Source organism: Chiloscyllium punctatum, chromosome 5 (assembly GCF_047496795.1).
Source record: "Chiloscyllium punctatum isolate Juve2018m chromosome 5, sChiPun1.3, whole genome shotgun sequence".
In the NCBI taxonomy this organism is placed as follows: Eukaryota; Metazoa; Chordata; class Chondrichthyes; order Orectolobiformes; family Hemiscylliidae; genus Chiloscyllium; species Chiloscyllium punctatum.
In genome coordinates, this window is record NC_092743.1 from 39,601,338 (window position 1) to 39,613,262 (window position 11,925).

Below are 11,925 nucleotides of genomic sequence, written 5' to 3' on the forward strand. Positions count from 1 at the left end.
AAACCAAACTTTTGCCTGCATTTGGCCAATGTCCTTCCAACCCTTTTCTATTCATGTACCTGCCCAAATGTCTTTTAAATGTTGTAACTATACCTGCACCCACCACTTCCTCTGGCAGTTCATTCCACACACGAACCACCGTCTGTGTGAAAAAGTTGCCCCTTGCCCTTTTTAAATCTTTCTCCTCTCACTTTAAACCTATGCTCTCTAGGTTTGGACTCACCCACCCTTGGGAAAAGACCATTTACTATTCACCTTGTCTATACCCTTCATGTTTTGATAAACCTCTATAAGATCACCCATCAATCTCCTACATGCCAGCCTATCCAGCCTCTCCTTATAACTCAAATCCTGCAGTCCTGATAACATCCTGATATATCTTTTCTGTACCCTCTCCAATTTAAAAATATCCTTCCGATAGCAGGGTGACCAGAACTGAATGCAGTACTCCAAACCTGGCCTCATCTGCATCCTGTACAACTGCAATATAACGTCCGAACTCCTCTACTCAATGGTCTGAACAATGAAGGCAAGCCTGCCAAGTACCTCTTTACCACTCAGTTTTTTGAAAGTTGCCACACAATGTTCCTGAACCCTTGGTCTCTCTGTTCGACAATCCACTATTCTTGAGTTGTTTCCCATTTATTCAGGACTATCTCTGTCTTAACAATGATTTGGAGATGCCAGTGTTGGACTGGGGTGTACAAAGTTAAAAATCACACAACACCAGGTTATAGTCCAACAGGTTTAATTGGAAGCACTAGCTTTCAGAGCACTGCTCCTTGCAGCGTGGGTTGGTACCTGGGACTTCGATGTTGTGGCCATTACAGAGACGTGGGTAGAACAGGGACAGGAATGGCTATTGCAGGTTCCAGGGTTTAAATGTTTTAGTAGGGTCAGAGGTGGGGGTAAAAGAGGGGGAGGTGTGGCATTGCTTGTCAAGGATAGTATTGCAGTGATGGAAAGGACGATGGAGGAAGACTTGCCATCTGAGGTAGTTTGGGCTGAGGTTAGAAATAGGAAAGGTGAGGTCACCCTGTTAGGAGTTTCCTACAGGCCTCCTAATAGTCCGAGAGACTTAGAGGAATGTATTGCAAGGATGATTCAGGAGAAGAGTGAAAGTAACAGGGTGGTTGTTATGGGGGACTTTAACTTCCCAGATATTGACTGGGAAAGCTACAGCTCAAGTTCATTAGATGGGTCGGTGTTTGTCCAATGTGTGCAGGAGGGTTTCCTGACACAATATGTAGACAGGCCAACAAGAGGTGAGGCCATACTGGATTTGTTTCTAGGTAATGAACCAGGCCAGGTGTTAGATTTGGAGGTAGGTGAGCACTTCGGGGACAGTGACCACAACTCAAGGGTGGCACGGTGGCACAGTGGTAAGCACTGCTGCCTCACAGCACCAGAGACCCTGGTTCAATTCCTGCCTCAGGCGACTGACTGTGTGGAGTTTGCACGTTCTCCCCGTGTCTGCGTGGGTTTCCTCCGGGTGCTCCGGTTTCCTCCCACAGTCCAAAGATGTGCAGGTCAGGTGAATTGGCCATGCTAAATTGCCTGTAGTGTTAGGTAAGGGGTGAATGTAGGGGTATGGGTGGGTTGCGCTTCGTTGGGTCAGTGTGGACTTGTTGGGCCGAAGGGCCTGTTTCCACACTGTAATCTAATCTAATCTAACTCGGTGACTTTTACTCTAGTGATGGAGAGGGATAAGTGTGCACTGCAGGGCAGGAGTTATAGCTGGGGGCAGGGAAATTATGATGCGGTGAGGCATGACTTAGGATGTGTGGATTGGAAAAATAGGCTTCAAGGGAAGGACACAAATGATATGTGGAGCTTGTTCAAGGAGCAGCTATTGGGTGTCCTTGATAAGTATGTACCAGTCAGGCAGGGAGGAAAGGGTCTTGTGAGGGAGCCGTGGTTTAATAAGGAATTGGAATCCCTTGTAAAAGGGAAGAGGGCAGCCTATGTAAAGATGAGGCGTGAAGGTTCAGTTGGGGCGATTGAGAGTTATAAGTAGCCAGGAAGGATCTGAAGAGAGAGCTAAGAGCAGCGAGAAGGGGACATGAAAAGTCCTTGGTTGGTAGGATTAGGGAAAACCCTAAGGCTTTCTATAGGTATGTCAGGAATAAAAGGATGACTAGGGTAGGTATCGGTCCAGTCAAGGATAGTAGTGGGAAGTTGTGCTTGGAGGCAGAGGAGATTGGAGAGACACTAAATCAATATTTTTCGTCAGTATTCACTCAGGAACAGGACATTGTTGCTGATGTGAATATTGAGTCACAAGTGATTAGAATGGATGGCTTTGAGGTATGTAGGGAAGAGGTCCGGGGAATACTGGAAAGGGTGAAAATAGATAAGTCCCCTGGGCCTGATGGCATTTATACTAGGATCCTCTGGGAAACAAGGGAGGAGATTGCGGAGCCATTGGCCCTGATTTTTATGTCGTCGTTGTCTACAGGAATAGTGCCAGAAGACTGGAGGATAGCGAATGTGGTCCCCTTGTTCAAGAAGGGGAGTAGGGACAGCCTTAGTAACTATAGGCCAGTGAGTCTCACTTCTGTTGTGGGCAAAGTCTTAGAGAGAATTGTAAGGGATAGGATTTATGAACATCTGGATAGGAATAATGTGATCAAGGATAGTCAGCATGGTTTTGTGAAGGGCAGGTCGTGCCTCACAAACCTTATTGAATTCTTTGAGAAGGTGACTAAGGAAGTGGACAAGGGTAAAGCAGTAGATGTGGTGTATATGGATTTTAGCAAGGCGTTTGATAAGGTATCCCATGGCAGGCTAATGCAAAAACTACGGAGGTATGGCATTGAGGGTTCATTAGAGGTTTGGATTAGGAATTGGCTGGCTGGAAGGAGACAGAGGGTAGTAGTTGATGGTAAAGGTTCATTTTGGAGTGCAGTTACTAGAGGTGTTCCACAAGGATCTGTTTTGGGACCATTGCTGTTTGTCATTTTTATAAATGACCTGGAGGAGGGGCTTGAAGGCTGGGTGAGCAAGTTTGCGGATGATACGAAAGTCGGGGAAGTGGTGGACAGCAAAGAAGGATGTGGCAGGTTACAGCGGGATATAGATAAGTTGCAGAGCTGGGCAGAAAGGTGGCAAATGGAGTTCAATGTAGCTAAGTGTGAAGTCATTCACTTTGGTAAGAGTAACAAGAAGATGGATTACTGGGCTAATGGTAGGCTACTTGGTAGTGTGGATGAGCAGAGGGATCTTGGTGTCCATGTACACAGATCTCTGAAAGTTGCCACCTAGGTAAATAGTGCTGTGAAGAAGGCATATGGCGTACTGGGCTTTATTGGTAGAGGAATTGAGTTCCAGAGTCCTGAGGTCATGTTGCAGTTGTATAAGACTCTGGTGCGGCCTTATCTGGAGTATTGTGTACAGTTTTGGTCGCCATACTATAGGAAGGATGTGGAGGCACTGGAGCGGGTGCAGAGGAGGTTTACCAGGATGTTGCCTGGCATGGTAGGAAGATCGTATGAGGAGAGGCTGAGGCACTTGGGGCTGTTCTCATTGGAGAAAAGAAGGTTTAGGGGAGATTTGATAGAGGTGTACAAGATGATTAGGGGTTTAGATAGGGTTGACAGTGAGAACCTTTTTCGCGTATGGAGTCAGCTGTTACTAGGGGACACAGCTTTAAATTAAGGGGAGGTTGGTATAGTTCAGATGTTAGGGGTAGATTCTTTACTCAGCGGGTTGTGAGTTCATGGAATGCCCTGCCAGTAGCAGTGGTGGACTCTCCCTCTTTATGGTCATTCAAGCGGGCATTGGATAAGCATATGGAGGTTATTGGGCTAGTGTAGGTTAGGTAGGCTTCGGTCGGCGCAACATCAAGGGCCGAAGGGCCTGTACTGCGCTGTATTTTTCTATGTTCTTTGTTCTATCAGGTGGTTGTGATGAACCACCTGATTGAAGGAGCGGTGCTCCGAAAGCTAGTGCTTCCAATTAAACCTGTTCGACTACAACCTGGTGTTGGGTGATTTTTAACTAATCTCAACAAAGTCAGCCTTCCCTAAATTTAAAATTCTAGGTGCTGGAACTCACTGTTAAATGCTACATTGAACTCCATCATGTTATGATCAATATTTGAATAATGCTCACGCACAATTAGGTTACTAGTTAAATTCATTACCCATTACTAGATCCAATATTGCTTGTCCTCTTGTTGCATGCAGGACATATTGCTGGATGAAACTATCCTGGGGACATGAGAAATTCACCATCTTTCTAACAGGGGCTTGTCTGCATCTCCCAATATATGTTAAAGATAAAATTCACTATTAACTCTACTCTGCCTTTTTCTACACATTTTTCCTAATTTCTGCGTTTATACAAACTAGCACTCAGAGCCACTACCAAGGGGTCTATATACAACACCCGTTACCATTTTAGATTGTTTACTATTTCTTACTTCCACCCATAAAGTCTCCACTGAATGCTTTCCCCTCATTATATCCTCTGTCACCTTGAAGTGATTTTGTTTCTGATCCGTAAGGCTACTTTATCTCCTGTGCTATTTTCCTTATCCATCCTGTAAACCTTTTAACCTGGTACATTTAGTTCCCAATCCCGATCAACTACATCTCAGTAATGGCTACTGTCTCCAATTTGAATTTGTGCTTGGAGCTCATTTCATTTCATTTGTTCCTTACACTCTGTACACTTGTGTATAGAACTCTTCTTTGGGCCATACACTGTGACCTATCCATCAGCATTGATACTTAATTCACTTGTTTATTATTTCTCTCTCCCAATTTAAGTAATATGCTTCTTTTCCATTGCCTGCCATAACTGAAGTAGGTTAGTGTCATGGGTCTTTGCACCAGGGCCCTGTTTTCTTTGAATGGAACTTACTTTTACTCTTCATCACTATCCCAGTTTTGTTTCAATTCACAAATGGGACATGTGTGTCTCTGGCTAGCCATTTATTGCCTATCCCTAATTGCCCAGAAGGCAGTTGAGAGTCAACCACGTTATGCTGTGGATATGAACATTTCATTGATAGTTCTGCGTCAATTAAAAACATTGCACTAAAACTCCAGGGAGCAGCTTTTTAGGTTTCCTGTCTGGCACAACAGGACAATAATGACTTACAGTGATTTTTTTAATTGGTGTTTCAGTTTTGCCCTTGATCCTAATCCTTGACTCTGTAGTGATTATTGAGCCTGTTCCTCTCTTCTGTAACACTGTTGTGCTGCACTATCCGAAAGTTCCAATCAAACACTATCATCCCCTCTTCCCCAACAACCCTTTATATACCTTAGTGTCACACAAGGTACAAGCATATACATGTGCAATAGCAGCAATAAAAATGAATCACAGTTCTACAATTGAGTAAAAAGAATTGGTGATGCCAATTGATAAAATTGTTTAATGTGGGTAAGAGTTTAGGAAAAGGGGATGAATTATTATCACCAAAGGACAACATTGTTGACAACGAAGCTGACAAGGAAGGTTTAGTAAAGATGTAATTGGATGAGTAAATAGTGAAAGAATGGGCAAAGGGTATGGTGAATGAGGTTACATCAATCTGAAGGACTTGTTGGTTTAACAGCCTTGTTACTGTGTGATTTGCAACAACTGGGTGAGTGTTGATTTTTGCCACTTTAACATTCGGTAGCTGGTCGGTAAGATGTGGAAGTTTAACATGAATTGCCTTCCTACATTTTGTCTCTGAAGTTACCAAAATCCTTTATATCTCTTGTCCAGTCATCCAAGAAAAAGCCTAAAACAGCAGAGGCTGATACCTCAACTGAACTCGCCAAGAGAAGCAAAGAGATGTTTAGGAAGGAGGTAAGTCTGCACCATAAAAGTTTAGCTCTTGCCCTGCTTGTCTTCATTTCCCATTCAGTGCCCCCACCCATTATCACCTTTCTGTAAAATTCTATATGTCTATAAAAGAATGAGCTGCGTAGGGTTAATAGTCAGAATCTTTTTCCCAGAGTTGGAATGTTTTAAAACTAGGGGCTGACATAAAAGGTGAGAGGGGGAAAGTTCAAAGAAGATGTGAGGGGCAAGTTCTTTACACAAAGTGGTAGGAGTCTGGAATGTATTGCCAGGAGTGGTGGTGGAGCCAGATATGATAGGGGGCATTTAAGAGACTTTTAGATAAGCACATCAATATACAAGGAATGGAGGTAGATGGACCAACAGCAGGCAGAAGGGATTAGTTTAATTTGACGTCATGTTTGGCACAACATCATGGTCCGAAGGGCCCATTTTTATGTTGTACAGTTTTGTGTTCTATGTTCTGGCCAGAAGACCTCCATCAGTCAACATCAAGAGCAAATCAATTGTTGCTTCCTTTTCTGCATAAAATGGCTGCCAGCCCTCTCCCTGCTTGAAAATTTGGTAAACTGGCCATTTAGCTCATTGCATGTTGGATCTTGCTGTATGTAAAATGGCTTCAGAAATGATTGATTAATTACCTCTCATGATATAATTTAAACATTTTTACATGTATGTATTTTTTTTGCTGTTTCCAGTCTTTTTATTTGCTTGTGTTTTAAAGCATATGTGTAAGGCTTAAAAAGTTCGCAATTAGAATAGATGTCAGGAGAGGGAATGTGAAGTTGGCAGTGAAGTTGTGAAACAAGTTACTGAGGAAGTACGGTGTAGTTATCAATAAGAATATATTTAGTCAAATTTGGATACTTCTCTCAAGGAAGGATGGACTGGAGGAATAGTGAAATGGTTGAGAGGATGTGGATCCCTGGAAAAACCCTACTTTTTTTGTTTGTCCTGCATAGCATCTAGAGACAAATTCAACTCTGGTTTTTAAGAGGTCCATTGTCTGAAATTAAAATGGGTAATTCATTCAGTGAGATTTCCTCCTCTTCGTTCCTCTGAAGCGCATAAGCTCTGATCTCAGATAGGTGTATGTCATTATATGATCGCCCTACTTCGTCCTGTCAGTGTGTTGTCCTCCACAGACCTAATGATGGACATGACATTTTCCCAAGGGAGAGCTGTCATCTCTCTCTCAAATCCTCCTCCCATGAACATATTCCTGTTTCTCAGGGACAGGCACCCTCCAAAGTATGAATCCTCATCTCTAATTACACACAGCATCCACCTGAAAGACCTTGTTTTCAAGCTCTCTCTCATGGGCATCCCATAAAGCCTCAAGAAAGTATTGTTGAATCATTGCTTTAAATCACTGTTGATCACGTGGTGAATGTGCTACCACAGTGCTGTTAGGTATTAACTTCAGTAACATTGAAGTTGCAATAAAATGTGCTGAAGCCGGGATGATGTGTAACTTGACAGCGGTGGTATTCCTATGCATTTGCTGCCCCCCATTTTTTTGAGATTGAGACTATGTTGTCGAAGATCTTTGGTGACTTTCTGCAGTTCAAAGTGTCAGTAGTACACATAGCAGTTACGTTGTGCTACTAGTAGAGGGAATGAATATTTAGATTAGAGTGGTGCTGGAAAAGCAGAGCAGGTCGGGCAGCATCCAAGGAGCTGGAAAATCAACGTTTCTGGCAAACCCCTTTCATCAGGAATGAGGCAGGGAGTCTTCGGGGTGGAGAGATAAATGGGAAGGGGTGGGGCTGGGGAGAAGGTAGCCAATAGTACAATATGTGAATGGAGGTGGGGATGAAGGTGATAGGTTGGAGTGGATAGGTGGGAAGGAAGATTGGCAGATAGGACAGGTCATGGGGACGGTGCTGAGCTGGAAGGTTGGAACTGGAGTAAGGTGGGGTGAGGGGAAATGAGGAAACTGGTGAAGTCCACATTGATGCCCTGGGGTTGAAGTGTTCCGAGGTGAAAGATGAGGCATTTTTCCTCCAGGTGTCAGGTAGTGAGGGAATGAAGGTGGAGGAGGCCCAGGACCTGCATGTCCTCAGCAGAGTGGGAGGGGGAGTTGAAATGTTTGGCCACGGGGCGGTGGGATTGATTGGTGCAGGTGTCCTGGAGATGTTCCCTAAAGCTCCCTGCGAGAAGACGTCCACTGTCCCCAATGTAAGGGAGACTGCATCGGGAGCAACGGCTACAATAAATGACATTGGTGGATGTGAAGGTGAAACTTTGACGGATGTTGATGCCTCACTGTCGAGCTGAGGGAGTGCTGCATAGTTACCAAGACTCTGTGCTTTTCAGATCAGACCTAACAGAGTTTCCATTTGCGCGCTCAGATTTTTTTTTAGATTGCAAGATGTGATTTGAGGAAGAGCAAGTATGTTCTCACTGGTATCCTGACCAATATTTATCCTTCATACAACATTGTTAAACCAAAGCACCTCTTTATAAGGTGTAATATTCAAAATGGAATGAAGTGTGCTAAGGTCCTATATAAATGTAACTTTACTGTAGAATAAGCAGTACGTGAAAATGCTATTAACCTAGCGACCGTCAAGATTGAGATGGGAAGAAAAATACTCACAGTGGAATTTCAGTGGGGAAGGGAGAACCATCTACTCTGTTCAAAGTTTTGTTTTCCCTCCTGATTCCAGATTTCCCAGTTCATTGTTCTGTGCCTGAATCCTTACCGGAAACCTGACTGTAAATTAGGAAGAATTGTGGCTACAGAGGACTTCAAGCATTTAGCTCGGAAGGTAGGGGTATTGAAAGTATTGTTTGGCAAAGTTGTGGGATATCTTTTCTGGGGCTGTGTTGGGAAAACCAAATGTCTGACAGGCACTGTTGATGACCCTGTGGCCCACTGCTAGTCCTTGGTATGTGCTAAGGTACATGGACACAAACAGCAGTCAGAACAGTGATGTCTGACCTCAATCTCTGAGACCAGACCTGCTCCAGCTCTACTCCATCCACCTTTTGAACTTGTGGAGGGTACGGCTATCCCTGGTTAAAAGTAGTTCTGAGCATACGGTCAAGCTCTACAGCGATGGCCCACAGTGTCGACCATTTCTCTGTCTCTTGCTTTTCAGACTCTCATTAATAAATTGTCACTTGTGTGAAGCAATTAACACAGTGAATCTGAAGATAAACTGAAAGCCCCAGTGAGAGTGACTATCTATTGTGAGAGGAGAACTGCATGGAAGATATAAAGCAGATGCATAGTAATTACTTTGTTTTGTCTCCCCCTACCTCCTTGGTCTCTGCCCCTCTCTCCTACCTCATTTTTCCTGTCCTCCTACTTCCACTTCTTCCCTTCCTGTCTGTCCCCTGTGCCATCTCTGGCCCTGCGGTAACCAACCCCTCGTTTACCCTTTTGTTCTCATCCCCTTGCCTTCCCTCCTCTCCTCCCATCCTATCTTTCTCATCACGGCAATTCCTATTTTCTCCTATTGCCTCTCCTCTCCCGCCCACTTTTCCCCTTTCTCTTGCTCATCCCTCTCTGAAATGCAGTTGACACATGGAGTCATGAACAAGGAGCTGAAACAATGCAAAAATCCTGAGGACCTCGAGTGCAATGAAAACGTGAAGCATAAAACCAAGGAATACATCAAGAAGTACATGCAGAAATTTGGCGCCATTTACAAGCCTAAAGAAGAACCAGATGTGGATTGAATAATAAACCCCTCTCTGTTCCTTCTCCCCAGACCTGCCCTGTCCTTGAGCAAAAACCCATTGTGAATCTATAACCAGCTTCTCAGTCTCCTCATAGCTATCTGTATTATACTGTTTTAACGCATATGTGAATATATTGAGAAGGCAAAGAAACCACTTTCTAGTTAACGACTAGTCCCTGTTCACTCTGACAGTTTTGTTTTTAGAGGGAGGGAGGTTGCAGGGTCAGGGAGGGTCTCATCATTCTCCCTCTTTTACTGTGTAAATACTAGAGTATTGGTTAGATATCAACTCATTCTGACTGTATATCACCGACAGTCAATGGAAAACTGTCGTACTTTAAAAAAAAACATTTTACTGTATTAAATTTTTACGGACTTTTTTATGTAAAGAAAATGTTTAAAAAACTTTTTTGCTTTCAATTTAATGTCAGCGAAAAGAGAAATTGTGACGAATGTTTTTGGGGAAAAAAGTTTTAAGACTTTTTTTTGTTTTTTTTTAAAAAACCTTGTGCAAAATAATCTGTGACTAGTACTGACTTAAAGGTTGTTTTCTTTTGTTTGGATGGTGGGCGATGGTGTTTATTCACTGAGCAAAGGTTACATAAAATGAGTTTTAATTCTGATCCTTCCCCCCATCTCCCTACCAGAAGAATGCAGGCAGTAACTAGGCCAAACAGGGCAAGGAAGGTTCTCTGTTCAACTCCCTCACCCCCACCCCAATATGTTGTGGGTTAGCTGATCTCCGCTGCTGTGGAATGCTTGGGGAAGCTTGTTAGTGTTAAAGGCTCTGTATTCAATACTGATTGGGAATAGCAAATGGCTTTGGATAGCCTTCTTGGCTCACAGTCACTATCTGGTGAATCCCCTGTGTTTACGTCGCTCATTTGCGCGCGCGCACACACACACACACACACACACACACACACCTTTCTCCCACCTCCTACCAGAGAGTGAGATTGAGAATAGGAGTGTCCTCTGCTGTGATATCCCCTGCAGTCAAATAGGCTTTGGCCACTAACTTAATCAGAATGTTGTGTGCTGAATGGTATCTCAGGGTGCAGCACCCATATAATTCCTAACCCTTTGTTAACTTGAAAGAATAGGATCTTCATTAACTTAATATTTTTTTACAAGATGCAGGGAAACGGAAGGAGCAATTTTTGTGAGAACGTGAAACTTTACTTCTTTGGATTTGCTTCCAATCCTGAGCGAAGTTATGGACGCCATCAACAAAACTGGAGTTAGCAAGTCACTTACAAATCTCTCCCCTACCCCCTTTCCCCGGCCGATAATTACTATCATGACCTAGGCAAACTTTAGACCAAACTGTCAGCTCTGATTGGGGCCACAATGGACCAGGCACTCGTTTTGCTGCTTGTCCGTGGAAGTTGTTGGGTGTTGAGGGAGGGTTTCGATCAGGTGGCTGGCCCAGGACCCACCCATTCCTGTGTCTTCCCTTATCTAGCCACAACTGAAAATTCTGTCCAAAAATCCTGGTTAGGCTTGAGTATTTTGATACATGAGCCAATCTGATATTTAAAAGAATGTGTTTGATGGTGGAATTTTTTTTTTAATTATTAATTAAATTAAAGCGTATTATATGGCAGGGGGTGCAGGAAATATGATGTATTAAATATTTAGTGTCTGGTAGTGAAACCTTTGATGAAATCTCCAGTTTGACGAGTGATTCAATTCTGTACTATAAACTGAGAATTTTTTTTACAAAGCACAGTTCCCCAAGTTTTTTTCTGAAACAATTAAACTGTTATGGAAACCAACTTTATATTGACACAAGCTAAGGACTGAGGTAGGCTCTTGAATGTTCTTCCCTCTCTCATTCACTCATTCTTTCTTTCTCTCCTCTTCCTCTCTGGGAAATAAGTTTCAGTGAGTGCTCTCTGGTAAGTGGCTTGTGCGTTTGTAATTTTACGACTTGCAGAGATTTCACTTGGTGCTAGGAGCTGGATATTTGCAGGGATGAATGTTGTGTATTTTTAAAAGTAAACAAAAAAATTGTTTGAAATCCGCCTAGAGTCTTCCTTTTCAAAAAGAACTTTCCCCTTGTTCTTTTGCTAACCATTTAAGGTTAAAGGGAGGCTCCAATCGTAGGCAGTGGTTTTTTTGGAAAGATGGAGGGGACAAGGCACAATGAAGAGTGAGGGAGAGAAAGAGGCATGACTGCAGAAGAAGCAATCAAGTACAGAATCCTGTTAATATATAGCTTGAGTACTTTGAAAGATAATATAAAGAATATTCGTACACTGATCTGTACAAAGAGGTTGGGAGTTCCATTAAACTTTAAGCTAAAACACTGACCTTTTACAAGAATGTAAAAGAAAGTGATGTACGTGTGCATTTTTCATGGTTAGATTGCTGTCTGCAACCTTATGTTTTCTATGTTTATATAGCACACATTTTCTCATTGCTGTATCAG

The 11,925-nt window shown here is 43.1% G+C and overlaps 1 protein-coding gene across 4 annotated transcripts in view; it reads left to right on the forward strand.

Annotated features, from left to right (window-relative positions):
- setd2 (SET domain containing 2, histone lysine methyltransferase) overlaps nucleotides 1–11,516 on the forward strand; it is a 126,190-nt gene extending 114,674 nt beyond the window's left edge. For all 4 annotated transcript variants that reach the window (XM_072570096.1, XM_072570094.1, XM_072570093.1 and 1 more), the window contains 3 exons: nucleotides 5,722–5,805; nucleotides 8,472–8,573; nucleotides 9,328–11,516. In XM_072570096.1, the coding sequence (XP_072426197.1) occupies nucleotides 5,722–5,805; nucleotides 8,472–8,573; nucleotides 9,328–9,489 (348 nt within the window). In that variant the 3' untranslated portion in view covers nucleotides 9,490–11,516. The remainder of the gene's footprint in view (nucleotides 1–5,721; nucleotides 5,806–8,471; nucleotides 8,574–9,327) is intronic.
- Nucleotides 11,517–11,925: the final 409 nt, after the last annotated feature.